The sequence below is a fragment of the Pelophylax lessonae genome (assembly GCF_965119305.1).
Source record: "Pelophylax lessonae genome assembly, chromosome: 2".
In the NCBI taxonomy this organism is placed as follows: domain Eukaryota; kingdom Metazoa; phylum Chordata; class Amphibia; order Anura; family Ranidae; genus Pelophylax; species Pelophylax lessonae.
Genome location: NC_138769.1, coordinates 31,686,701 through 31,713,489, shown reverse-complemented (window position 1 = coordinate 31,713,489; position 26,789 = coordinate 31,686,701). Strand labels below are relative to the sequence as shown.

Genomic DNA, 26,789 nt, shown 5'->3' with positions numbered 1-26,789 from the left:
GCTGTGGGAGGGGCCAACAGGCTCCACTCACTACAGACTGCCTGCAGAAAACTAGAGGAGGGGGCGGAGACAAGACCAGTTCCCCTGCACAAGGAGAGAGATCAGCAGTGAGCGGTCTTTATTACAGGAAGTCTCACACTGGATTACTGCACAGATCTGGAAGAAATACACAAAGTACACCGAGATTCCAGGAAGAATACACAAGATGAAGGGATTGAAAAAAATATTTGTTTGCACTGGAGATTTACCCCCCTCCATAACCAGGCCATTTTTTGCAATACGGTACTGCGTTAATTTAACTGACAATTGCGTGGTCATGCAACGCTGTACATAAATGAAACTCATGTCATTTTTCCCCCCACAAATAAGAGATTTCTTTTGGTGGTTTTTGATCACCTCTGTGTTTGTTTTATTTTATTTCACTATATAAAAAGGCCAACAATTTTGAAAAAAGAAAAAAACTATATTTTTAACTTTCTGCTCTAAAATATATCCAATAAAAAAAAAAAAAAAATCAAATTTCTTCATAAATTTAGGCCAATATGTATTCTGCTACATATTTTTGGTAAAACCCCCCCAAAAAGCGTATATAGATTGGTTTGCTCAAAAGTCATTGCGTCTACAAACTATAGTATATACTGGAATTTTTTTATTTATTTGTTATTTATTTATTTATTTTTAAACTAGTAATGGCGGTGATCAGTGACTCCTAGCGGGACTGCGATATTTCGGCGGCCAATCTGACACTAACTGACACTATGGACACTGTGTGGGAACCAGTCACCCTAATACAGTGATCAGTGCTAAAAACATGTACTATCACTGTACTAATGAGACTGGCTGGGAAGGGGTTAAACATCTAGGGCAATCAAAGGGTTAAATGTGTGCCTAACCAGTGTTTTTGGGTATTTTGTGAGGTGCTTTTAGGCTTTGTTCACACTTAAAGCGGAGTTCCAGCCATTTCACTCACCTGTCCCACGGTCCAGCGATGCAGCCGCCCGAAGCCTCAATCCTCTCCCTCGGCGCCGGCATCACTGCTGTGGGCACCCGGCTGTGACAGTTTGCGGCTTCACAGCCGGGGTACCCACTGCGCATGCGCGAGTTGCGCTACGCGTCTTGATTGGCCGGCAATCTTCTGGGACCTCTGACATGTCCCAGAAGATTGCAGGGAGGGAGGGGGAGAGGAGAACTTCCGTTCAGGGCGCCGCGGCGCTCCGAGCGGAAGTGGGAGCGGGTACCTCTCAAAACTAGGTACCCGCTCCCCCCCAAAAAAAAATGACATGCCAAATGTGGCATGTCAGGGGGCTAGAATACCTAAAGCGGAAGTTCCACTTTTGGGTGGAACTCCGCTTTAAGCCCTGCGACTTCAAGTCCGACTTCAATGAATGGGATCTGATTTTGATCTGACTTTGAGAAGATTGCGACTTGTCCTTTTGACCAATCAAAACAATTCCTTTGGCTCTGGAATTGATGAAACCTCACCCCAAATGTATCCCCAAAAAAAGTGCTGTGCCCCCCCCCCCCCTCCCCAAATCCATACCAGGCCCTTTGAGTCTGGTATGGATTGTAAGGGGAAATGTCCCATAATGTTATCATGATACTGAATGTGTTACCAGTTTGATATTTACATTATCTGCTTGTTATGTTGTACACGATCATACCAGAGATATATTGCTGCTGTATTTACCATATTATAATTGACTTTTAATAAGCTGCATAATACACAGAGCGCTGGGCACAGGACTGTATAATACACAGAGTGCTGGGCACAGGACTACATAATACACAGAGCGCTGGGCACAGGACTACATAATACACAGAGTGCTGGGCACAGGACTGCATAATACACAGAGTGCTGGGCACAGGACTGCATAATACACAGAACGCTGGGCACAGGACTACATAATACAGAGAGCGCTGGGCACAGGACTGCATAATACACAGAGCGCTGGGCACAGGACTACATAATACACAGAACACTGGGTACAGGACTACATAATACACAGAGCGCTGGGCACAGGACTACATAATACACAGAGTGCTGGGCACAGGACTGCATAATACACAGAGTGCTGGGCACAGGACTGCATAATACACAGAACGCTGGGCACAGGACTACATAATACAGAGAGCGCTGGGCACAGGACTGCATAATACACAGAGCGCTGGGCACAGGACTACATAATACACAGAACACTGGGTACAGGACTACATAGTACACAGAGCGCTGGGCACAGGACTACATAATACACAGAGCGCCGGGCACAGGGCTACATAGTACACAGAGAGCTGGGCACAGGACTGTATAATACACAGAGCGCTGGGCACAGGACTACATAATACACAGAATGCTGGGCAAAGGACTACATAATACAAAGAGCGCTGGGCACAGGACTGCATAATACACAGAACGCTGGGCACAGGACTGCATAATACACAGAACGCTGGGCACAGGACTGCATAATACACAGAGCGCTGGGCACAGGACTGCATAATACACAGAACACTGGGTACAGGACTACATAGTACACAGAGCGCTGGGCACAGGACTGTATAATACACAGAGCGCTGGGCACAGGACTACATAATACACAGAGTGCTGGGCACAGGACTACATAATACAGAGAGCGCTGGGCACAGGACTACATAATACAGAGAGCGCTGGGCACAGGACTACATAATACACAGAACGCTGGGCACAGGACTACATAATACACAGAGCGCTGGGCACAGGGCTACATAGTACACAGAGAGCTGGGCACAGGACTGTATAATACACAGAGCGCTGGGCACAGGACTACATAATACACAGAATGCTGGGCACAGGACTACATAATACACAGAATGCTGGGCAAAGGACTACATAATACAAAGAGCGCTGGGCACAGGACTGCATAATACACAGAACGCTGGGCACAGGACTGCATAATACACAGAACGCAGGGCACAGAACTACATAATACAGAGAGCGCTGGGCACAGGACTACATAATACACAGAACACTGGGTACAGGACTACATAGTACACAGAACGCTGGGCACAGGACTACATAATACACAGAACGCAGGGCACAGAACTACATAATACAGAGAGCGCTGGGCACAGGACTGCATATAACACAGAGCGCTGGGCACAGGACTACATAATACACAGAACACTGGGTACAGGACTACATAGTACACAGAACGCTGGGCACAGGACTACATAATACACAGAGCGCTGGGCACAGGACTGCATAATACACAGAGCGATGGGCACAGGACTGCATAATACACAGAACACTGAGCACAGGACTACATAATACACAGAACACTGAGCACAGGACTACATAATACACAGAACGCTGGGCACAGGACTTCTTAATACACAAAGCGCTGGGCACAGGACTATATAATATACAGAGCGCTGGGCACAGGACTACATAATACACAGAGCGCTGGGCACAGGACTATATAATATACAGAGCGCTGGGCACAGGACTACATAAGACACAGAGTGCTGGGCACAGGACTGCATAATACACAGAGTGCTGGGTATCGTAGTGCATAATAAACAGAGCACCAGGCACAGGACTACATTATACACAGAGCGCTGGGCACAGGACTACATAATACACAGAGCACTGGGCACAGGACTGCACAATACACAGAGCGCTGGGCACAGGACTATATAATACACAGAGCGCTGGGCACAGGATGACATAATACAGGAACTACAATGGAGCTACAATGGCTTTATCTTCTGTGATTCCTGGACTCTCCGGTACCCAAATATAATCAAAGAAGAGCCTCCATAGCGTAAAACTGTTTATTAAGGATAAAAAGCAAAAGTAATACAATTACATCTGATGATAGTAATGCGCTTAGCCATATATTGGGAGAGCGGCGTCTCAGCGTGCGGTTCACCACTATACCGGAAATGATGTTGGTGCGTTCCACCATCCAGAAGTCACGTCTGACCCTAGATTCCTGCTTGACGCGTTTCGCCCCTCCTACTGGGCATTATCTGAAGCTGGAATAACAGGCTGGACGTATGACGCTGATTCCAGCTTCAGATGACGCCCAGTAGGAGGCGCGAAACGCGTCAAGCAGGAATCTAGGGTAATTTCCGGTATAGTGCTATATTTGCTTTTATCCTTAATAAACGGTTTTACGCTATAGAGGCTCTTCTTTGATTATATTTGTGTACCGGAGAGTCCAGGAATCACAGGAGATAAAGCCATTCCCCACTGTCTGAGTCCACTGGGAGAACCTGGGAGAAATTCTTGTTCCAGCATCCACTAAGTGGCAAGGCCAGGGCCGGCCTTAGGTGTTCAGGCGCCCTGTGCGAGCTAATCCTGTGGCGCCCCCCCCCCACCGTGTGCGTGACCCCCCCGCCCCCCCCCCCCCTTACATTTTCTTGCACTTTTTTGCACTTTGACTTTTCTTTTTTATGATCACTAATAACTTAGCCCCCTTACATCAGAGACCCCTCACAGAGTCCCCCTTACATCAAATACCCCTTTACATTAGAGATCCCCACAGAGCCCCCCCCCCTTACATCAGAGACTCCCCCACAGAGCCCCCCTTACATCAAAGACCCCCTTACATTAAAGACCCCCACAAAGCCCCCCCCCTTACATCAGAGACCCTCCCACACAGAGCCCCCCTTACATCAGAGACCCCCACACAAAGCTCCCCTTACATCAGAGACCCCCCACACAGAGCTCCCCTTACATCAGAGAGACCCCCACACAGAGCTCCCCTTACATCAGATACCCCCCACACAGAGCTCCCCTTACATCAGATACCCCCCACACAGAGCTCCCCTTACATCAGATACCCCCCACACAGAGCTCCCCTTACATCAGAGACCCCCCACACTGAACCTCCAGGCTGCGGTCGCCTCTTACCTCCCGATGTGCGGCCTGATGATCTGCGAGCTGTGATGGCCGCACGGCGCCCCTGTTGCCCATGGCGCCCTGTGCGGCCGCACAGCTCACACACCCCAAAGGCTGGCCCTGGGCAAGGCAAAGTCTCTGAATATATGCTTGATCTCCCCATTGTTTGGTGAGTGGGGACACAAGAGGGGAGCACGGAGTGATCTGCACTATTAAGTATTCAAGCACGATAAATTTTATAAGGATCATCTTCTTTCAGCTGTTTAAGAGCACAAGCACTCAGCTTCAATCCAGAGATTTCCCCTGGCTGTACTTTTGAGCTACTACTGCAGATGTCCTCAGTCTGATGGCCAGCATCATTCAACCCTTTCTGGACCTTCCCCTAGCCTGTGATTGGACAGTGAAAGGAGAGGCATCACAGTAATAGGCTCATCTCTATGCCACTCTGCTCTCTCCTCCTATCAGCATGTCTTTTGTCTGCACAATAACTGATTGGCTCCTTGTGTTGTTTCTTCTTCTCACACTCAAGCCCTGTGCTACAGATCCTGCAAGAGGCTGATACCAAGTCAGATTCAGAACTTACACTTGTATTAAAAAAAAAAATTGTTCAATTATGTATTAATGATTACAGGGATGTGATAGTTTTACATCTGCCTAGAGTTCAGCCTTAATGATACTCAGAGCTTTTAGTAAAATAAATTAAATTCCGTTCAGGTTTATCCGCTTTAAGTGAATGATATAATTAGCACAAGATATTTCTCATTTTGCAGACACTTGAACTTTAAAGATTTAAACACCTGAATGGAAAAAATAAAATCCACTTACTTGCTCTTGTGGGAAGCTGTTTGGAAGGGGACCCTCCGGAATATCCTCACCCGCCTGTGTAGGAGAAAATAAAAAAAAAAATGTTACCCCCCTAATTAACCAGCCCCTTCATGACCAGGCCATTTTTTGCTATTCGGCACTGCATTATTTTAACTGGCAATTACACGATCATGCAGCGCTGTACCCAAACAACATTTATGGCACTTTTTTCCACGCAAATAGAGCTTTCTTTTGGTGGTTTTGATCATTGCTGGGTATTTTATTTTTTATTATATAAATGAAAAAAGACTAAAAAAAAAATAAAAATAAAAACAAACCCAATATTTTTCACTTTCTGCTATAAAATATACAGTATGCAATCAAATCAAATTTCTTCATAAATTTTGGCTAAAATATATTCTGCTTCATGTCTTTGGTAAACAAAATCCCAATAGCTGTATACTGATTGGTTTGTGTGAAAGTTATAGAGTCTACAAACTATGGGATGCTGTATATACTGGAATGTTTTTTATACTACTAATAGCAGGTATAATGGGACTGCGATAGTGCGACGGAAAATCTGACACTAACTGACACTTAGTGGCAACTTACTAATTGCCACTGACATCAGCAGTGAAACTAATATGGCGGGCAACCTGACACTAACTGACACTAAATGGCAACTGACTGGTGATGTCAGTGGCAGCCAGTGACACTACGGCACGACTTAGGGTCCTTTCACACGGCGTTCCGTTTTTTTCTTCAGTTCAGTCACTTCTTTTTTTTTTTTTTTTTGGAAAACGGACACGGATGTCACTTTTTAGGGTCCTTTCACACGGGCGTTCCATATGTCTGTTTTTCCTCTATCCATTTGCCACATATAGTGGTGAACTATCAGTTTTCACAACTAGAAGAGTCGCCATAGAGGGTCACATGACCGCTGACTCAACTTAGTAAAAGGTGAAGGGGGACTATAGTGGTAGACCACTTGTCTTCTCAACCAGAAAAGACACCATAGTGCGCCACATGACAGCTGACTCAGGTTAGTAATACAAGGAGGGGGACTATTGTGGTGGACCACCAGTTTTCACAACTTGAAGAGTCGCCATAGAGGGTCACATGACAGCTGACTCAGGTTAGTAATACAAGGAGGGGGACTATTGTGGTGGACCACCAGTTTTCACAACTTGAAGAGTCGCCATAGAGGGTCACATGACAGCTGACTCAGGTTAGTAAAAAGTGGAGGGTGACAATAGTGGTGGACCACCAGTATTTACTACTGGAAGAGTCGCCATAGAGGGTCACATGACAGCTGACTCAGGTTAGTAATACAAGGAAGGGGACTATAGTGGTGGACTACCAGTTTTCACAACTAGAAGAGTCGCCATAGAGGGTCACATGACAGTTGACTCAGGTTAGTAAAAGATGGAGGGGGACTATAGTGGTGGACCACTAGTCTTCTTAACCAGAAAAGACACCATAGTGCGCCTAGAGTTCAGCCCTAATGATACTCAGAGCTTTTAGTAAAATAAATTACTCACATGACAGCTGACTCATGTTAGTAATATAAGGAGGGGGACTATAGTGGTGGACCACCAGTTTTCACAACTAGAAGAGTCGCCATACAGCACAGGTGTCAAACTGGCGGCCCTCCAGCTGTTGTGGAACTACAAGTCCCATGAGGCATTACAAGGCTGACAGTTACAAGCATGACTCCCACAGGCAGAGGCATGATAGGACTTGTAGTTCCGCAACAGCTGGAGGGCCACCAGTTTGAAACTCCTGCGAGGGGCACATAACAGCTGACTCCGGTTAGTAATAGGTTGAGGGGGACTATAGTGGTGGCCCACTAGTCTTTACTACTGGAAGATTCTCCATAGAGGGTCACATAACACAGCTGACTCAGGTTAGTAAAAGGTTGAGGGGGACTATAGTGGTGGCCCACTAGTCTTTACTACTGGAAGATTCTCCATAGAGGGTCACATAACACAGCTGACTCAGGTTAGTAAAAAGTAGAGGGGGACTATAGTGGTGGACCACCAATCTTTACAACCAGAAAAGTCACTATAGAGGGTCACATGACAGCAGGCTCATATATGTAAAAATTAGGAGGGGGGGGGGGTGGTTGCAGAGGTGGACAACCTACTACTCAGTGGTTGCAAAGGTGGACAACCTACTACTCAGTGGTTGCAAAGGTGGACAACCTACTACTCAGTGGTTGCAGAGGTGGACAACCTACTACTTAGCGGTTGCAGAGGTGGACAACCTACTACTCAGCGGTTGCAGAGGTGGACAACCTACTACTCAGCGGTTGCAGAGGTGGACAACCTACTACTCAGCGGTTGCAGAGGTGAACAACCTACTACTCAGTGGTTGCAAAGGTGGACAACCTACTACTCAGTGGTTGCAAAGGTGGACAACCTACTACTCAGTGGTTGCAGAGGTGGACAACCTACTACTCAGTGGTTACAGAGGTGGACAACCTACTACTTAGCGGTTGCAGAGGTGGACAACCTACTACTCAGCGGTTGCAGAGGTGAACAACCTACTACTCAGCGGTTGCAGAGGTGGACAACCTACTACTCAGCGGTTGCAGAGGTGGACAACCTACTACTCAGTGGTTGCAGAGGTGGACAACCTACTACTCAGCGGTTGCAGAGGTGGACAACCTACTACTCAGCGGTTGCAGAGGTGGACAACCTACTACTCAGCGGTTGCAGAGGTGGACAACCTACTACTCAGTGGTTGCAGATGTGGACAACCTACTACTCAGTGGTTGCAGAGGTGGACAACCTACTACTCAGATGAGCAAAATGAAAGTGGGGGCGGGGAGCTTTCATTGTAGGTAATAACTAGTATAGACATAATTTTACCAACGCCAAGCGTGTAAACAGTATAACAGTGTAAGATAGAAATAGTTAAATCAGACATTAACATGCTGTGTTGGCTGCTATGCGTTGTCTCCAACCTGCGGTTTAAACCACTAAGCCCATCACATCGGATTGTCTGCAGCCCTACCCATCCAGGTGTCATACCTACCCACTCTCCATCTGGCAGCCTGGTGGGCGCGCTTTCTGTCACATCATCCATGTTCTTGGCGTTCTGGAAAGAAACATACAGCGGATTATTAAAGGCGTTAAATGTTTCTTGACTATTAATACAATATATCTCCAGACATATCCCCAAACCACATTTCCAGCTCTACATACAGTACATCCAACCCGACCACTGCAAATCCCAGTGCAATCTCAGAAAAAACAAAAGCCCATTTTTTTGAAAAAATAAATAAATAAAAAATCCCATAATTGTGACAGTCCTCACATGAAAAAATGACAAAAATGAAGACCTGTGGAACTCCGCAGCACATAACAGCTGTCCATGGTGTGGTCAAGCATAGACGTATCGTGCCAGAAGAATCATTAACATTCAGATGAAGATCGAATAAGATCATAGCTGAACTCCGGGAAAAAGAAAAAACTCTCAAAAAAAGCAATATTAGACCAAAGATGTCATCTATTGCAGCTCACCAACATTACATTACATTAGATGTGGTGGTTGCATTCGTTTTCTTTTTTGTTTTTCTTTTTTCCCCTGGTGATCTGGCCAGTAACATATCTCCTGTATTAAAGTGGTAGTAAACCGCAGCATTTAAAAAAAAAAAAAAATTCCCTTGCAAGGCAATGGCATATTGTGCTAGTATGCATCACATACTAGCACATTAAGAAATACTTACCTTAGAATGAAGCCCCATAGAGGTGCCCTATCAATGCTGACAGGACTTCCATCTTCCCCCGGTCTTCCTTCCGGGTTCGCTGGCTCCTGCTGTATAAGTGGCTGGGACTGCAGTGACCTCACTCCTGCGCACGTGCGCGGGAGCCCTCGGCTGTGGCATAGAGCACTGAAAGTCCGGCACGGTCACCGGCTGCATCCAGTGTGAATATCTCCTAAACAGTGTAGGTTTAGGAAATATTTATTGTACCTACTGATAAGCCTTATAATAGGTTTATCTGCAGGTACACGTCCAAAAAATGAATTTACTACCACTTTAAATTGCATCTGCTCTGGATGAAGGAGCACATGGGGCACATTTGGAGAGCAGTGCAGACCCCCCCCTGTCAGGAGAGCCTGTCAGGCACGAACTGAGGAAAGCCGATCAACGGCACTTCCTATTTACTATGTGACCAGCTGTGATTGGACACAGCTGGTCACATGGTAAAGAGCCTACGTAATAGGCTCTTTACTGAGATCGGAGATGTGGCGTGTCAGAGTGACACGCCGCATCATCGATCGCCGCTCTGCGCGCCCACAGGAGGCGCGCAGAGCGCATTATACTACCGCCGTCATGTCGTCCGGTCAGGATAATGTAACCACCCTCCCGCCGTCATTTGCCTATAGGACGGGCGGGAAGTGGTTAAAGATTCCTGCTTGATTATCCTCTTCAGGGTTCTAAACTTGGCACCCCCTTTACTTTCACTGCCTGTGTGTGTGCTGACACCCGTCTACTGACTCTATCCACTGGTAAGCTTCCCGGTACTCACGGACACCGTTTTTCCCAAGGTTGCTCTGCCTTCACCTTCACCTGTCAGCTTAACCACTTAAGCCCCGGAAGCTTTTACCCCCTTCCTGACCAGGGCCTTTTTTGCGATTCGGCACTGCGTGACTTTAACGGACAATTGCGCGGTCGTGCGACGCTGTACCTAAACGAATTTGACGTCCTTTTTTTCCCACAAACAGAGCTTTCTTTTGGTGGTATTTGATCACATGTGCGATTTTTACTTTTTGCGCTATAAACAAAAAAAGAGCGTCAATTTTGCAAACATAACAATATTTTTCACATTTTTTTATATGAAATTCCCCCCAAAAAAATGTAAAAATCTAAATTTTTTTGCATTTTTGGCCAATTTGTTTTATGCTACATATGTTTGGTAAAAAAAAAAAAATCACAAAAAGCGTATTTTGATTGGTTTGCGCAAAAGTTATTGCGTTTACTAACTAAGGGAAAGATTTCTGTCATTTTTGGTGTTTTTTTTTTTTTTAACGCGTAATGGCGGCGATCTACGATTTTTTTTTGCGGGACTGCGACATTGTGGCGGACAGATCGGACCCTTGACTGACATTTTTGACACTTTTGGGGTTACCAGTGACATTACTGCAGTAATCAGTGCTATACATATGCACTGTTTCTGCAAAATGACACTGGCAGGGAAGGGGTTAACTTTATTGGGGAAGGAGGGGTTAAGTGTGTCCCTAGGGGCGTGATTCTAACTGTGATTGGACATGGCTACTGGTGTAGGAACAGTGATCAATGGTCCTACATAGTAGAACCTTATGATCACTGTTCCTACACAGGGGAGAATGACAGGTGGCTTGTTTACATCAGCCGCCTGCCTTTCTCCCTTCACGGCGGATGATCGTGAGTGACCGGCAGACATCGGGTCCGCCGGTCACACGCACGGACTTCCCAGGGAACGAGCCGGGGCGGGTGCGCGCTCGTCCGCTATTGGCTCACAAGCTAGTGACAGGCTAGTGACGTATATATACACGTCACTTTGCCTGGCCGGGGCTGACTGCCGCAGTATATGTACTTGCGGCGGTCGGCAACCGGTTAAGAAATTACACTTTGCTACAATGTAAAGTAGTGAGTGTACAGCTTGTATAACAGTGTAAATTTTCTGTCCCCTCAAAATAACTCAACACACAGCCATTAATGTCTAAACCGCTGGCAACAAAAGTGAGTACACCCCTAAGTGACAATGTCCAAATTGGGCACAATTAGCCATTTTCCCTCCCCGGTGTCATGTGACTCGTTAGTGTTACAAGGTCTCAGGTGTGAATGGGGAGCAGATGTGTTAAATTTGGTGTTATCGCTCTCACTCTCTCATACTGGTCAATGGAAGTTCAACATGGCACCTCATGGCAAAGAACTCTGGCTAGTCAGACCCCAGACTTAAGCTGGATACACACTATACAATTTTTGTTGTTAGATTTCCTTTAGATTTACCTTCAACTATGTAGTACAAGGGTCTGCCTGATTGCATACAAATTGAAAGTGTTTAGATTTGACCTCATATTATATGGTTTTGGTAAATCTAAAGGAAAAAAATCTAAAGATAATTGTATAGTGAGTATGGCCCATTAAACCACATTGAAAATCTGTGGAATGACTTGAAGACTGCACTCCACAAACAGTCACCATCAAATGTAACTGAACCTGAGCAGTTCTGCGAAGAAGAGCTGGCAAATATTGCAAAGTCTAGATGTGCAAAGTTAGTAGAGACAAATCCCAACAGACTGAAGGCTTGAAATAAAGCAAAAGGTGGCCCAACAAAATACTGACACAAGGGGGTGATCCTTTTTCCAACTCAGTGATTCTGTTTTTGAATTTATTTGATTTTTCCTGACATGTTATATTTTTCATTTGGATGTTATAAGTTGCACTGAGTAAATACAGCTGGATAAAACAAAAACTGTGTCTGTTTTCATTTCAGGTTGCAAAGAAACAAATTGCGATTATTGTTAAGGGGGGGGTGATTCTTTTCTATACCCACTGTATGTGCCAGGACATGGGCTTTAGCAGGCTCCATCATCGGGGTGGTTTCTTGTTGTGTTATAATATAAAGTTGGGGTATTTAGTAGGGATCGGCCGATATGCACTTTCCCCGATATATCAGAATCGGCCCCTGAGGTTACTGATATTGCCGATATTCCAGGAAAGTGCTTTTACCGGAGTGATGCCTGCAGCTAGAGGCATCACCCCGGTACCAGCGTCCATAGCCGAGGGTCGGCTGTCTTGTAATGACAACCGATGCGTCTGAGAAGTCGCTCGGCTGTCATTACAAGGAGTGGGAGCGGACGTCCCCCCCCTCCCACCGCCTTCCGTGGTTCACCTGGGTCTCCTGTCCCAACCAGTCTGCACGGCCGCCGAAGACCTGATCAAAGCCACATTCGGCTCTGATCGAGTCTCCATGTAAAAACCCGGAAGTGATGTCATGACATCACTTCCGGGTACTACAAATTTAAAAAAATGACAGCATTCAAAACAGGCAAACTTGGCGTTTTGAATGCTTTTAAGTGCAGAGGAGGGGTTTGGGGTCTTTTATACCCCCAGATCCCTCCACAAGAGTACCTGCCCAAAAAAAAAAAATTTAATGTACGAAAATATCGGCCAATATTGGCCGATAAAACTATATCGGTCGATCACGAGTATTTAGTGTCAGGGCCAGTTCTACGAATTACCCTTCCCAGACAACACTTACGGTAATCCAAGGCAAACTTCTCCCAAACTTCAGTTCACATGGCTGCAGGCCAGCCCAATTACATGCTGGTTTCTTTATTCTTTCTGAGAATCCAGCAGTGAGATGTCCCCACCAGAATTCCTAGGTCTGCCCAATTGCAGAAGCTATTACAAAGACAACTGACACATTCCGCTGATGGATTATTCATAAAACAGAATAAAGCTGCATGAGAGTCTTGGAGAAGAAGGTGGAAACTCAAACTGGGAAAATTAGAAGCCTTGGTTTTAACCAAGAGCTGCCCATTCAAATACAAAGAGGCGGAATGTCCAATGTTTTTTTCTCTTGATGTCCAACAAGCTTTATTGTAGGTTGTGCAAACCCGCAAAGCCAGACTGCAGCACCTTACTCATTGCCACTCTCTCTTCTGCTACTTTGACGTGTTTCTTCCCAATATGGGCTTAGTCATAAAGACAATGGTGGTGCTACAGATCCAAGATAAATTTCACCCAAACTTAAGTTTTATGTGCCTGCAGGCCAGCCAAGTCACATGCTGGCTTCTTTTAGCGCTCTGGGACTCTAGTGGTGTGATCTCACCAGTGGTGAGATCTTAGTCATGTTTTCAGAACCCTCTCCTACAGCTTTGATGTGTTTCTCTCCAACAGGGGCTTAGTCATAAACACAACAGTGGTTCTACAGATAACCCACCCAAGCAACATGTGCAACAGCCATGTTTTCAGAGCCCTCTCCTACAGCTTTGACGTGTTTCTCTCCAACAGGGGCTTAGTCATAAACACAACAGTGGTTCTACAGATAACCCAACCCAGGCAACATGTGATCCACGATACATTTCACCAAACTTCAGTTTAATGTGGCTGCAGGCCAGCCAAGTCACATGCTGGCTTCCTTTAGCGCTCTGAGACTTTAGTGGTGTGATCTTACCAGTGATGGGATCTTAGTCATGTTTTCAGAACCCTCTCCTACTTGACATGCTTCTCTCCAACAAGGGCTTAGTCATAAACACAACAGTGGTTCTACAGATAACCCAACCCAGGTAGCATGTGAGCCAAGATAATTTTCACCTAAACTTCAGTTTTATGTGGCTTTAGGCCAGCCAAGTCACATGCTGGCTTTTTCTTAGAGTTTTGAGACTTTGGTAGTGTGATCTTATTAGTGGTGAGATCTTAGTCATGTCTTCCAAACCCTTTCCTACTACTTTGACGTGTTTTTCCCCAACAGGGGCTTAGTCAAAAACACAACAGTGGTTCTACAGGTAACCCAACCCTGGCAACACGTGATCCAACATAAATTTCACCCAAACTTCATTTTTATGTGGCTGCAGGCCAGCCAAGTCACATGCTGGCTTATTTTAGCTCTTGGAGACTCTAGTGGTGTGATCTTAGTCATGTCTTTATAACCCTCTCCTACTACTTCGACGTGTTTCTCCCCAAAAGGGGCTAATTTATAAACACAACAGTGGTTCTACAGATAACCCAACCCAGGTAGCATGTGATCCAAGATAAATTTCACCTAAACTTCAGTTTTATGTGGCTTTAGGCCAGCTAAGTCACATGCTGGCTTTTTATTAGTGCTTTGAGACTTTGGTAGTGTGATCTTACCAGTGGTGGGATCTAAGTCATGTCTTCAAAACCCTTTCCTACTACTTTGACAGGTTGTTCCCCAACAGGGGCTTAGTCAAAAACACAACAGTGGTTCTACAGATAACTCAACCCTGGCAACACGTGATCCAACATAAATTTCACTCAAACTTCATTTTTATGTGGCTGCAGGCCAGCCAAGTCACATGCTGGCTTCTTTTAACGCTTGGAGACTCTAGTGGTGTGATCTTACTAGTGTTGGGATCTTAGTCATGTCTTTATTACCCTCTCCTACTACTTTGACGTGTTTCTCCCCAACAGGGGCTTAGTCATAAACACAACAGTGGTTCTACAGATAATCCAACACAAGCAACATGTGATCTGATACACATTCACCCATACTTCATTTTTATGTGGCTGCAGGCCAGCCAAGTCACATGCTGGCTTCTTTTAGCGCTCGGAGGCTCTAGTGGTGGGATGTTACCAGTGATGGGATCTTAGTCATGTCTTCATAACCCTCTCCTACCACTTTGATGTGCTTCTCCCCAATATGGGCTTAGTCATGAAGAAATTATTAAGATCTCATCATAGGTGAGAACTCTGGGCTGGAGTCTCCAAGCCATGAAAGAAACCAGCAAGTGATTTGGCTGGCCTTCAGCTACATAAAACTGAAATCTGGGTGAAAATACATTCCAGTGATTAGAGCTGGATGAATATTCATTAAAAAAAACACAATCTCAAACCCCCCACACCTCACAATCTTAAAACGGCATGTCCTCTATTCTCACAGAGCTGTTCTCTGCTCACTCACAGCTGACAAAAATATATTTATCAATATTGTTAAGGCTGGGAGATAACTATAAACATAATACTTTTATGATACAATTTTCGGTCCTTCATTTAAATAAAAGAAAAAAAAATCCGGTGGTGATCAAATAGCACCAAAAGAAAGCTCTACTGTATTTCTGTGAAAAAAAAAAATGATATAAGGCTTCTTTCACACGGGCGCTCCGGATTTCTTCTCCGCTGCAGGACTTTTTTTTTTTTCACGGAGCGGATGACATTTGTGTCACCCGCTCCGTATGTCCGCATATCATCCCATCCGTTTGCGGATGATATGCGGACATAATGTAAGTCTATGGGGATTGCGGATGTCAGCGGATGACACCGCTGACATCCGATTTTCCTTCCTTTTCGTTTTTTGAACGGAACAAAAATAGGGTTCTGTTCCGTTCCAAAAAACGGAACAGAACTGAAAGGAAGAAAATCGGATGTCAGTGGATGGTATTCCGCTGACATCCGCAATGCCATAGACTTACATTATGTCCGTAAATCATCCGCAAAAAAATAGGATGATTTGCGGACATACGGAGCGTCCGTGTGAAAGAGCCCTAAATTACATTTTGGTACAGCCTTGCATGACCACACAATTGCCTGTTACCCACTTGCCCTCTGGAAGATTCAGCCCCTTTCATGACCAGGCCACTTTTTGCGGTACGCCCTACATTACTTTAATTGGCAATTGTGCGGTCATGCAACACTATAATCAAATAAAATTTATGTCATTTTTTTACCCATTAATAGAGCTTTCTATTATTGGTATTTAATCAGCACTGCATTTTTAAAATTTTTGCTATATAAACAAAAAAAAGACCGTCAATTTTGAAAAAAAAAATATATATATATATATTATTTTCTTTTTTACTTTCTGCTCTAAAACACATCCAATCAAAAAATCCAAATTTCTTCAAAAATTTGGATCAATTTGTCTTCTGCTAAATATTTTGGTAAAAAAATCCCAATAAGTGTAAATTGATTGGTTTAACCAAACTATGGGATATATATTGCAATTTTTTTTTTTTTTAACTAGTAATAGTGGCAATCAGCGACTGCAATATTGCGGCGGACAATCAGACACTAACTGGCACTTTTTTGGGAATCAGTAACACTAATACAGTGATCAGTACTAAAATTTGCATTGTCACTGTACAAATGACACTGGCTGGGAAGGGGTTAAACATCTAGGGCAATCAAAGGGTTAAATGTCTGCCTAGCCAGTGTTTGTGTTTACTATGTGAGGTCCTTTTACTAAAGCCCTGTACACACGTACCGAATGTCGGCCGAACGATCGGCCATCTTTTGTCCGGTGCTGTCCTGTCGGTTGAAAACTGCTAAAGACTGCACACGAATTTTGTCGGCCAACAACAGCCGACTGCAGAAGTGATGTCATGTGATGGTTAACTTTCAGTGTGTTTTTTCTTCTCTGAGCATGCCCAGTCTTGCTAATCTGCTGTTTGTCGGACGAATTCTGTACAGACTGGCGAACAATCGGCCGTTCTGGTGACGGCCAACAAAAATTTTATAGCCTGCACACCCGATTCTGTTCGGCCGAAAAGTCGCTGTCGGTTGTCGGAAGCATCATACTAACAAGCCGACAATCGGCCGATCGTTCGGCGGCCGAATATTTATGGCCGACAATCGCTACGTGTGTACGGGCCTTAAGGCTTCGTTCACATATAGGCGGTTTGGATCGCGGGCAGGATTCCGAACCACTGCAAGTTGCGGGACACCCGAGCGATTCCCGTGACTTGCAATGGCACCCCACTTGCGGCACAATTTTGCCGCGATTGACGCCCCGACAATCGCGGCAAATCATTTATTTCTTCCTAAATGAAGAAAAAGGTTATACTAGACCACACCCCCACCCCCTCCTACTTTTACCAGGGCTTATTTTCTTTGTTCTTAAATTACCTTTCCCTGGGCCCAGTCATTTCAAAAGTAGGGACCAGGAATTGGGACTTTTTTTTTTTAATTTTTGGGGCGTAAGGGGATAAAGTCAATGTAGCTGCTTCGCAGCACCCCAGGGGGAGGAAGGATTGGGGGGAGGGGGGGGGGTTGCCCAGTCACACTTTTGCGTGTTTTTCTGCTCAAATTATTATTTTTTTTAATTAAATAGTAATAATATATGAATAAATGTTAAAAAATAAATACACAAATAACTAAAAATCATCACAAATAAATAAGATAAAAGAATAATACTGTATGTAATAATACATAATTAAATAATAATTAACCACTAACCTTAAAAAATATTAAATAAATTATAATAATAATACTAAAAATAATAAACACCCAAAACCCGAATCCAAACTTGAACTAAAAAAATATTAAATTAATAATATCAAGAATAATACATGTATTTATTGTATAAGGTTGTTTGGTAAATTAAAGACACAAATAACTAAAAAAAAATAATAATATGTAATAATACATAAATAAATAATAAATAACCCCTAACCTTAAAAAATATATTATTATTATTATTATTATTATTATTATTATTAAAAAATAAAAAATAATAAAATAATATTATTATAATACATAAAAACTTGTGCAAAAAAGTACTAATAATAATATTAATAATAATAATAATAATAATAACAATAACAATACCTTATTTATTTTGTGTTAGGGGGTTTAGATATTTATTATTATTTTATTTTATTAAGGGTTAGGGGTGAAGGTTAGGGGCTATTTATTTATTTAGTTTTCAATATATTTTTATTGAGAAAAAAAAAAAGGTAATACAATATCATAATAACAAGTAACGCAGCAGTAGTGAAACAGGGGCTATTTATTTATTTATTATTACTTAGTATTCATTTATTGAATTTATTTATTTTTGATTATTTTTAATTGTATATTTATTTTACAATAAGTGTCGGTTCACACTAGGGCGACACGACTTTGGGCGAGTTATGCCGTCACCCGTGCACCGCGACTTCGGCGCGGCTTGCAACGACTTCACATAATGGAAGTCAATGCAAGTCGCTCCGAGGTCGCCCCGAAGTAGCGCAGGAACCTTTTTCTAAGTTGGAGCGACTTGAGTCGCTCCTATTAGAATGGTTCTAATTGCACAGCACGGTCTGCTACTTGTCAGGCGACCAAGTCGCCTGACAAGTCGGAACAGTGTGAACCAGCACTTATTAATTTATTATTATTATTAGTATTAATAACACCCTAACAAAAAAATAAATAACCCTAACTCTAACCCCTTACCATAATGGGAAAAAATAAAAAAAAATAAATGAATAATAATAATAAAAAAAATAAAGCTGATGGAAAAGCTAAAAAAAAAAAAAAAAAAGGAAATGCCTAGCAACAAATGATGCAACAAATGATAGTTTTCTTTATTGGCTAATAAAAAAAAAATGCCAAAGCAAAAAAAACGCTGTATAAAAACGTGTGAGTTGCGCATAAAAACACGCCAAAACTGTAAAAAAAAACACCAAAAAAATGCACAAAGACGCCACGCTTAGGTGTGATTGCAGCCTGAGAGCACATGTGCCTGCGGCCGTACGAAGGGCGGCTATCCTTCTCTATACTGAAGCACCAAAAACTGACAACACTGACAAATGGGAATAAAATTCTGCATATATGCATAAAAGTCAATTCATATGCAATAAATATAAAGCAGAAGAAAAAAAGCAGCGTAATGATCGGAAACGCCATGGAAGAGTTAGGGCGTAATTACTAATCAGCGCGTTTAGCATAAAATCATCCAAAACGCCAATAATCCACGTTAAAGTGGAATTGACCATCAGAAGGGGGAGGGGGAACTCCATCAATATCTCATATGACACATTAGATGACTGTATATCACCCGCGCCATAAATACCACACAATACATATTAAAATCAATCAGTGCATTAACACCCGTGATTTATGCGTCATCTCAACGCGTTTTATTGAAAGGGCCGTATATAACGAGGGGATGCGTATTTTCTCCTCCTGGGTAATTTATTCCCACGACCAAATCATTATTTTATCGCTGAGCTCCCTTAATAATTTGGGTCATGAATTTCCCCCTTGGATCATTACTCAATATGTCTTCCATGTGAGATCCTGCAAGGAATATTATTTTTTCTCAGTTAAAGAAAAAACACCTTGCCCCTTCCATGGCGGGTGGGATCTGCATGGAGTCTGCATGTCTGCATGGAGTCTGCATGTTCCTCCAGAGTTTGTGTGTCTCCCCTCATTTCTTCCCACCATCCAAAAACCATACCAGGATACCAAACTTAACCACTTTACCACCGGAGGATTTTGCTGTCTTACGTCTGGGCCACTTTTTGCGATTCGGCGCTGTGCGACTTTAATGGACAATTGCGCAGTCGTGCGACACCGTACCCAAACAAAATTTACGTCCTTTTTTTCTCACAAACAGAGCTTTCTTTTGGTGGTATTTGATCACCTGTGCGATTTTTACTTTTTGCGCTATAAACAATAAAATAGCAACAATTTTGAAAAAATAACAATATTTTTCACATTTTTTTTATATGAAATCCCCCCCCCCCCCCCAAAAAAAATGTAAAAATCAAAATTTTTTTTAATTTTTGGCCAATTTGTTTTCTGCTACATATGTTTGGTAAAATCACAATAAGCGTATCTTGATTGGTTTGCGCAAAAGTTATTGCGTTTACTAACTAAGGGAAAGATTTCTGTCATTTTTGGTGTTTTTTTTTTTTTTTAACGAGTAATGGCGGCGATCTGCGATTTTTTTTGCGGGACTGCGACATTGCGGCGGACAGATCGGACCCTTGGCTGACATTTTTGACACTTTTGGGGGTACCAGTGACATTACTGCAGTAATCAGTGCTATATATATGCACTGTTACTGTAAAAATGACACTGGCAGGGAAGGGGTTAACTTTTATTGGAGAGGGAGGGGTTAATGTATGCCTGGTGCTTACTGATATGTGTGGGGGGAGGGGACTGAGTGACACAAGGACAGATCGCATGTTCAGCTATACTGAACACTGCAATCTGCCACTCTCTGTCACTGAGGAGATCCGCCCGCTCTGTTTACACAAGCGGGCGGATCTCCAGACTCGATTCCCCGACGATCGGGGAAGAGCAGTGGCGATCGCCGCAACTCCTCCACTGGCCCGACTCCCGCTGTGACTGAAAACAGCGGGAGCGAGCCTCCGGCGGCGCTCGAGCGCCGCCTACAGGGGGAGGAGTCCAGCGACGTAGTACTACGTCGCTGGACGATAACGAGCCACATTGCTGCAGTAGCAGCAATGTGAGCAGACGTTAAGCGGTTAATTTCTTAGGATTGTAGAAAAATGAAAAGCCTTCAGGATTATTGTTAAATAGTCACATTTTTTTTAAAAAACTTTGCATCTGCAGATGAATGAAACGGTTGAAGATTTTTTGGGGTGTTTGTAGTATGTCCAGTGTCCTCAGCTGGTTAATGAAAGCAGGGCCGTCTTTAATATTAATTGGACCCTGGGCAAACATTTTCTTGGGCCCTTGAAAATCCACTTATCAACTATTTGCGGGCAGTGCGGGTTCAAGGGGCAGCTGCTTTGGGCCCCACACCAATGACTGGGCCCAGGGCAGCTGCCCCTTTTGCCCTGTGTTAAAGACGGCCCTGAATGAAAATGGTCTTTTGGGCTACTATAAGGATTTTATTTGGTCAAAGAAACTTGTAACTTTTCTGCATAGTTTTTGCTTAAGCTTTTCTTTTAAAGGTCCCAGATCAGTATTATTGGTAATTAACCACTTTACCACCGGAGGATTTTCCTGCTTAACGTCCAGGCCCTATTTTGCGATTCGGCACTGTGCAACTTTAACTGACAATTGCGCGGTCATGCAACGCCGTACCCAAACGAAATTTACGTCCTTTTTTCCCCACAAACAGAGCTTTCTTTTGGTGGTATTTGATCACCTGTGCGATTTTCATTTTTTTGCGATATTACTAAAAAAAGAGCAAAAATATTGCGAAAAAATTGACATTTTCTACTTTGACAGTTAAAAAATATCCAATATATTCAATTTTTGTCATATATTTAGGCCAAAATGTATTTAGCTACATGTCTTTGACAAAAAAAAATTCTCAATGAGCGTATTTTTAACCGCTTTAAGACCGGAAGATTTTACCCCATTCCTGACCAGGCTATATTTTGTGATTCGGCACTGCGTTACTTTAACGGACAATTGCGCGGTCGTGCGACACTGTACCCAAATTAAATGTACGTTCTTTTTTTCCCACAAATAGAGCTTTCTTTTGGTGGTATTTGATCACCTGTGCGATTTTTAATTTTTGAAAAAAAGAGCGACAATTTTGAAAAAAGAAAAATATATATTTTTCACATTCTGATATATAACATTCCCCCCCAAAAAAATGTAAAAATCTATTTTTTTTTAAACATTTTAGGCCAATTTGTTTTCTGCTAAATATTTTTGGTAAAAAAAAATCACAATAAGCGTATTTTGATTCGTTTGCGCAAAAGTTATTGCGTTTACTAACTACGGGAAATATTTATGTACTTTTTATTGTTTATTTTTTTTACTAGTAATGGAGGCGATTAGCAATTTTTAGCGGGACTGCGACATTGCGGCGGACAGATCGGACCCCTAACTGACATTTTTGACACTTTTGGGGTTACCAGTGACATTACTACAGTAATCAGTGCTATACATATGCACTGTTACTGTAATAATTACACTGGCAGAGAAGGGGTTAACTTTATTGGTGATCAAGGGGTTAAATGTGTGCCTCATGCTTACTGACTTGTGTGGGGGGAGGGGATTGTGTGACACAGACACAGATCGCAGGTTCAGCTATGCTGAATACTGCAATCTGTCCCTGCCTGTCACATAGGAGATCCGCCCGCTTTGTTTACACAAGAGGGGGATTTCCTCACTCGATCCCAGACGATCGGGGAAGAGCGCCGCCGAGAGAGGGGAATGTCTGGCGACGTAGGTCTACGTCACCAGACGATAACGAGCCACTGTGCCGCAGTAGAGGCACAGTGAGCAGTGCTAAAGTGGTTAACCACTTCCGCACTGCTCACTAGAGCTGTACTGCGGCAAAGTGGCTCGTTATCGTCTGGTGACGTAGACCTACGTCGCCAGACATTCCCCTCTCTCGGCGGCGCGCGCGCGCCACCGGAGGCTCGCTACCGCTGTATTCAGTCACAGCAGGAGTCGGACCAGGGGAGAGGCGGTGATCGCCGCCCGCTCTTCCCCGATCGCCGGGGAATCGAGTGTGGAAATCCGCCCGCTTGTGTAAACAAAGCGGGTGGATCTCCTAAGTGACAGACAGTGACAGATTGCAGGGTTCAGCATAGCTGGACATCCGATCTGTCCTTGTGTCACTCAGTCACCTCCCCCCCACACACGTCAGTAAGCACCAGGCATACATTAACCCCTCCCTCTCCAATAAAATTAACCCCTTCCCTGCCAGTGTCATTTTTACAGTAACAGTGCATATATATAGCACTGATTACTGCAGTAATGTCACTGGTACTCCCAAAAGTGTCAAAAATGTCAGTCAAGGGTCCGATCTGTCCGCCGCAATGTCGCAGTCCCGCAAAAAAAAAAAAAAAATCGCAGATCGCCGCCATTACTCGTTAAAAAAAAAAAAACACCAAACATGACAGAAATCTTTCCCTTAGTTAGTAAACGCAATAACTTTTGCGCAAACCAATCAAAATACACTTATTGCGATTTTTTTTTTACCAAACATGGGTAGCAGAAAATAAAATTGGCCTAAAATGATAAAAAATTTAGATTTTTACATTTTTTTTGGGGGGGGAATTTCACATATAAAAAATGTGAAAAATATTGTTATTTTTTCAAAATTGACGCTCTTTTTTTTTTATAGCGCAAAAAGTAAAAATCGCACAGGTGATCAAATACCACCAAAAGAAAGCTCTGTTTGTGGGAAAAAAAGGACGTAAACTTCGTTTGGGTACGGCGTCGCACGACCGCGCAATTGTCAGTTAAAGTCGCACAGTGCCGAATCGCAAAAAGTGGCCTGGACGTAAGACAGCAAAATCCTCCGGTGGTAAAGTGGTTAATTAGTGGATTGTCTTTCTATGGAAAATGGTAGTGATGGGAATTTCCGGGGAATTGGAATTCTCACCTAGAAAACCTCCCAGCGCTAATCTACCGGTGTAAGTATAGAGCAGAGGATTCTGGGAGAAGTGGGGAACCCCTACATGTTGCCTCTAGCAACAACCTCAACCACTGGGCGCCCTCTATGGAATCACGTGACGTGATGATATAAGAATATAAATAATGAATCATAGTAAATTGTGCGATGATTGGAGAGCTCGGAAGATGCAAACAGAGTATACACAGAGCCATCCACAAGTCCCAGCACCGCCGGGCCCCGCACCGCCCCTCTCCGCTCACCTGTCACTGCTCTCCGGTGATCGCTCTACTGTCCTCTCCGGGCCGCCGTACTACAGACGCGGCATCCGTCACCATGGAGACCGACCCAGCGCGGAGAGATGGTCATGTGACGACGCTCGGTCACTATGGTAACAGCAAGGCTTTGTCGCACGTGACCACTCCCAGAGTCCGCTGTGATGATGGGAGATAGAGAGAGATTCCAACCTCCACCATCACTGATATAACCAGAGACCCCCCCCCCAACCATTACTAATATAACCAGAGACCCCCCCCCCCAACCATTACCAATATAACCAGAGACCCCCCCCCCAACCATTACTAATATAACCAGGGACCCCCCCCCCCAACCATTACCAATATAACCAGGGACCCCCCCCAACCATTACTAATATAACCAGGGACCCCCCCCACCATTACTAATATAACCAGAGACCCCCCCCAACCATTACCAATATAACCAGGGACCCCCCCCCCCAACCATTACCAATATAACCAGGGACCCCCCCCCCCAACCATTACCAATATAACCAGAGACCCCCCCCCCAACCATTACTAATATAACCAGAGACCCCCCCCCCCAACCATTACCAATATAACCAGGGACCCCCCCCCCCAACCATTACCAATATAACCAGGGACCCCCCCCAACCATTACTAATATAACCAGGGACCCCCCCCAACCATTACTAATATAACCAGGGACCCCCCCCAACCATTACTAATATAACCAGGGACCCCCCCACCATTACTAATATAACCAGAGACCCCCCCCAACCATTACTAATATAACCAGGGACCCCCCCCACCATTACTAATATAACCAGGGACCCCCCCCAACCATTACTAATATAACCAGGGACCCCCCCCACCATTACTAATATAACCAGGGACCCCCCCCCCCACCATTACTAATATAACCAGGGACCCCCCCACCATTACTAATATAACCAGAGACCCCCCCCCCCACCATTACTAATATAACCAGAGCCCCCCCCCCCCCCCACCATTACTAATATAACCAGGGACCCCCCCACCATTACTAATATAACCAGAGACCCCCCCCCCCACCATTACTAATATAACCAGGGACCCCCCCCAACCATTACTAATATAACCAGGGACCCCCCCACCATTACTAATATAACCAGGGACCCCCCACCATTACTAATAAAACCAGGGACCCCCCCCACCATTACTAATATAACCAGGGACCCCCCCACTATTACTAATATAACCAGGGACCCCCCCCCCCCACCATTACTAATAAAACCAGGGACCCCCCCCACCATTACTAATATAACCAGGGACCCCCCCCCCACTATTACTAATATAACCAGGGACCCCCCCACCATTACTAATATAACCAGGGACCCCCCCACCATTACTAATATAACCAGGGACCCCCCCCCACCATTACTAATATAACCAGGGACCCCCCCCCCACCATTACTAATATAACCAGGACCCCCCCCCCCCACCATTACTAATATAACCAGGGACCCCCCCCCCACCATTACTAATATAACCAGGACCCCCCCCCCACCATTACTAATATAACCAGGGACCCCCCCACCATTACTAATATAACCAGGGACCCCACCATTACTAATATAACCAGGGACCCCCCCCCACCATCACTAATATAACCAGGGACACCCCCACCATTACTAATATAACCAGGGACCCCCCCACCATTACTAATATAACCAGGGACCCCCCCCAAAATTACTAATATAACCAGGGACCCCCCCACCATTACTAATATAACCAGGGACCCCCCCACCATTACTAATATAACCAGGAACCCCCCCCCCCCCCCACCATTACTAATATAACCAGGACCCCCCCCCCCCCCCACCATTAATAATATAACCAGGGACCCCCTCCACCATTACTAATATAACCAGGAACCCCCCACCACCATTACTAATATAACCAGGGACCCCTCCCACCATTACTAATATAACCAGGGACCCCCCCCCCCAACCATTACTAATATAACCAGGGACCCCCCCACCATTACTAATATAACCAGGGACCCCCTCCACCATTACTAATATAACCAGGAACCCCCCACCACCATTACTAATATAACCAGGGACCCCCCCCCCACCATTACTAATATAACCAGGACCCCCCCCACCATTACTAATATAACCAGGGACCCCCCCACCATCACTAATATAACCAGAGACCCCCCCCACCATTACTAATATAACCAGGGACCCCCCCACCATCACTAATATAACCAGGGACCCCCTCCACCATTACTAATATAACCAGGGACCCCCCCCCACCATTACTAATATAACCAGGGACCCCCTCCACCATTACTAATATAACCAGGGACACCCCCACCATTACTAATATAACCAGGAACCCCCCACCACCATTACTAATATAACCAGGGACCCCCCCCCCCACCATTACTAATATAACCAGAGACACCCCCACCATTACTAATATAACCAGAGACACCCCCACCATTACTAATATAACCAGGAACCCCCCCACCATTACTAATATAACCAGGACCCCCCCCCCCACCATTACTAATATAACCAGGAACCCCCCCACCATTACTAATATAACCAGGACCCCCCCCACCATTACTAATATAACCAGAGACCCCCCACCATTACTAATATAACCAGGGACCCCCACCATTACTAATATAACCAGGGACCGCCCCACCATCACTAATATAACCAGGGACCCCCACCATTACTAATATAACCAGGGACCCCCCCACCATTACTAGTATAACCAGGGACCCCCCCACCATTACTAATATAACCAGGGATCCCCCCACCATTACTAATATAACCAGGGACCCCCCCACCATTACTAATATAACCAGGGACCGCCCCACCATCACTAATATAACCAGGGACCCCCCCACCATTACTAATATAACCAGGGACCCCCCCACCATTACTAATATAACCAGGGACCCCCCCACCATTACTAATATAACCAGGACCCCCCCACCATTACTAATATAACCAGGGACCCCCCCCACCATTACTAATATAACCAGAGACCCCCCCCCCACCATTACTAATATAACCA

General features: G+C 44.5%; 1 protein-coding gene across 2 annotated transcripts in view; it reads right to left on the bottom strand.

Annotated features, from left to right (window-relative positions):
* TEX55 (testis expressed 55) overlaps positions 1-23,834 on the bottom strand; it is a 151,860-nt gene extending 128,026 nt beyond the window's left edge. Inside the window, exons 1-3 of one of the 2 annotated variants that reach the window (XM_082247418.1) lie at positions 23,718-23,834; positions 8,723-8,785; positions 5,705-5,758 (exon numbers count right to left, since the gene is read on the bottom strand). In XM_082247418.1, coding sequence (XP_082103544.1) covers positions 5,705-5,758; positions 8,723-8,773 — 105 coding nt within the window. In that variant the 5' untranslated portion in view covers positions 8,774-8,785; positions 23,718-23,834. The remainder of the gene's footprint in view (positions 1-5,704; positions 5,759-8,722; positions 8,786-23,717) is intronic. The other variant, XM_082247417.1, reaches the window with a different exon arrangement.
* Positions 23,835-26,789: the final 2,955 nt, after the last annotated feature.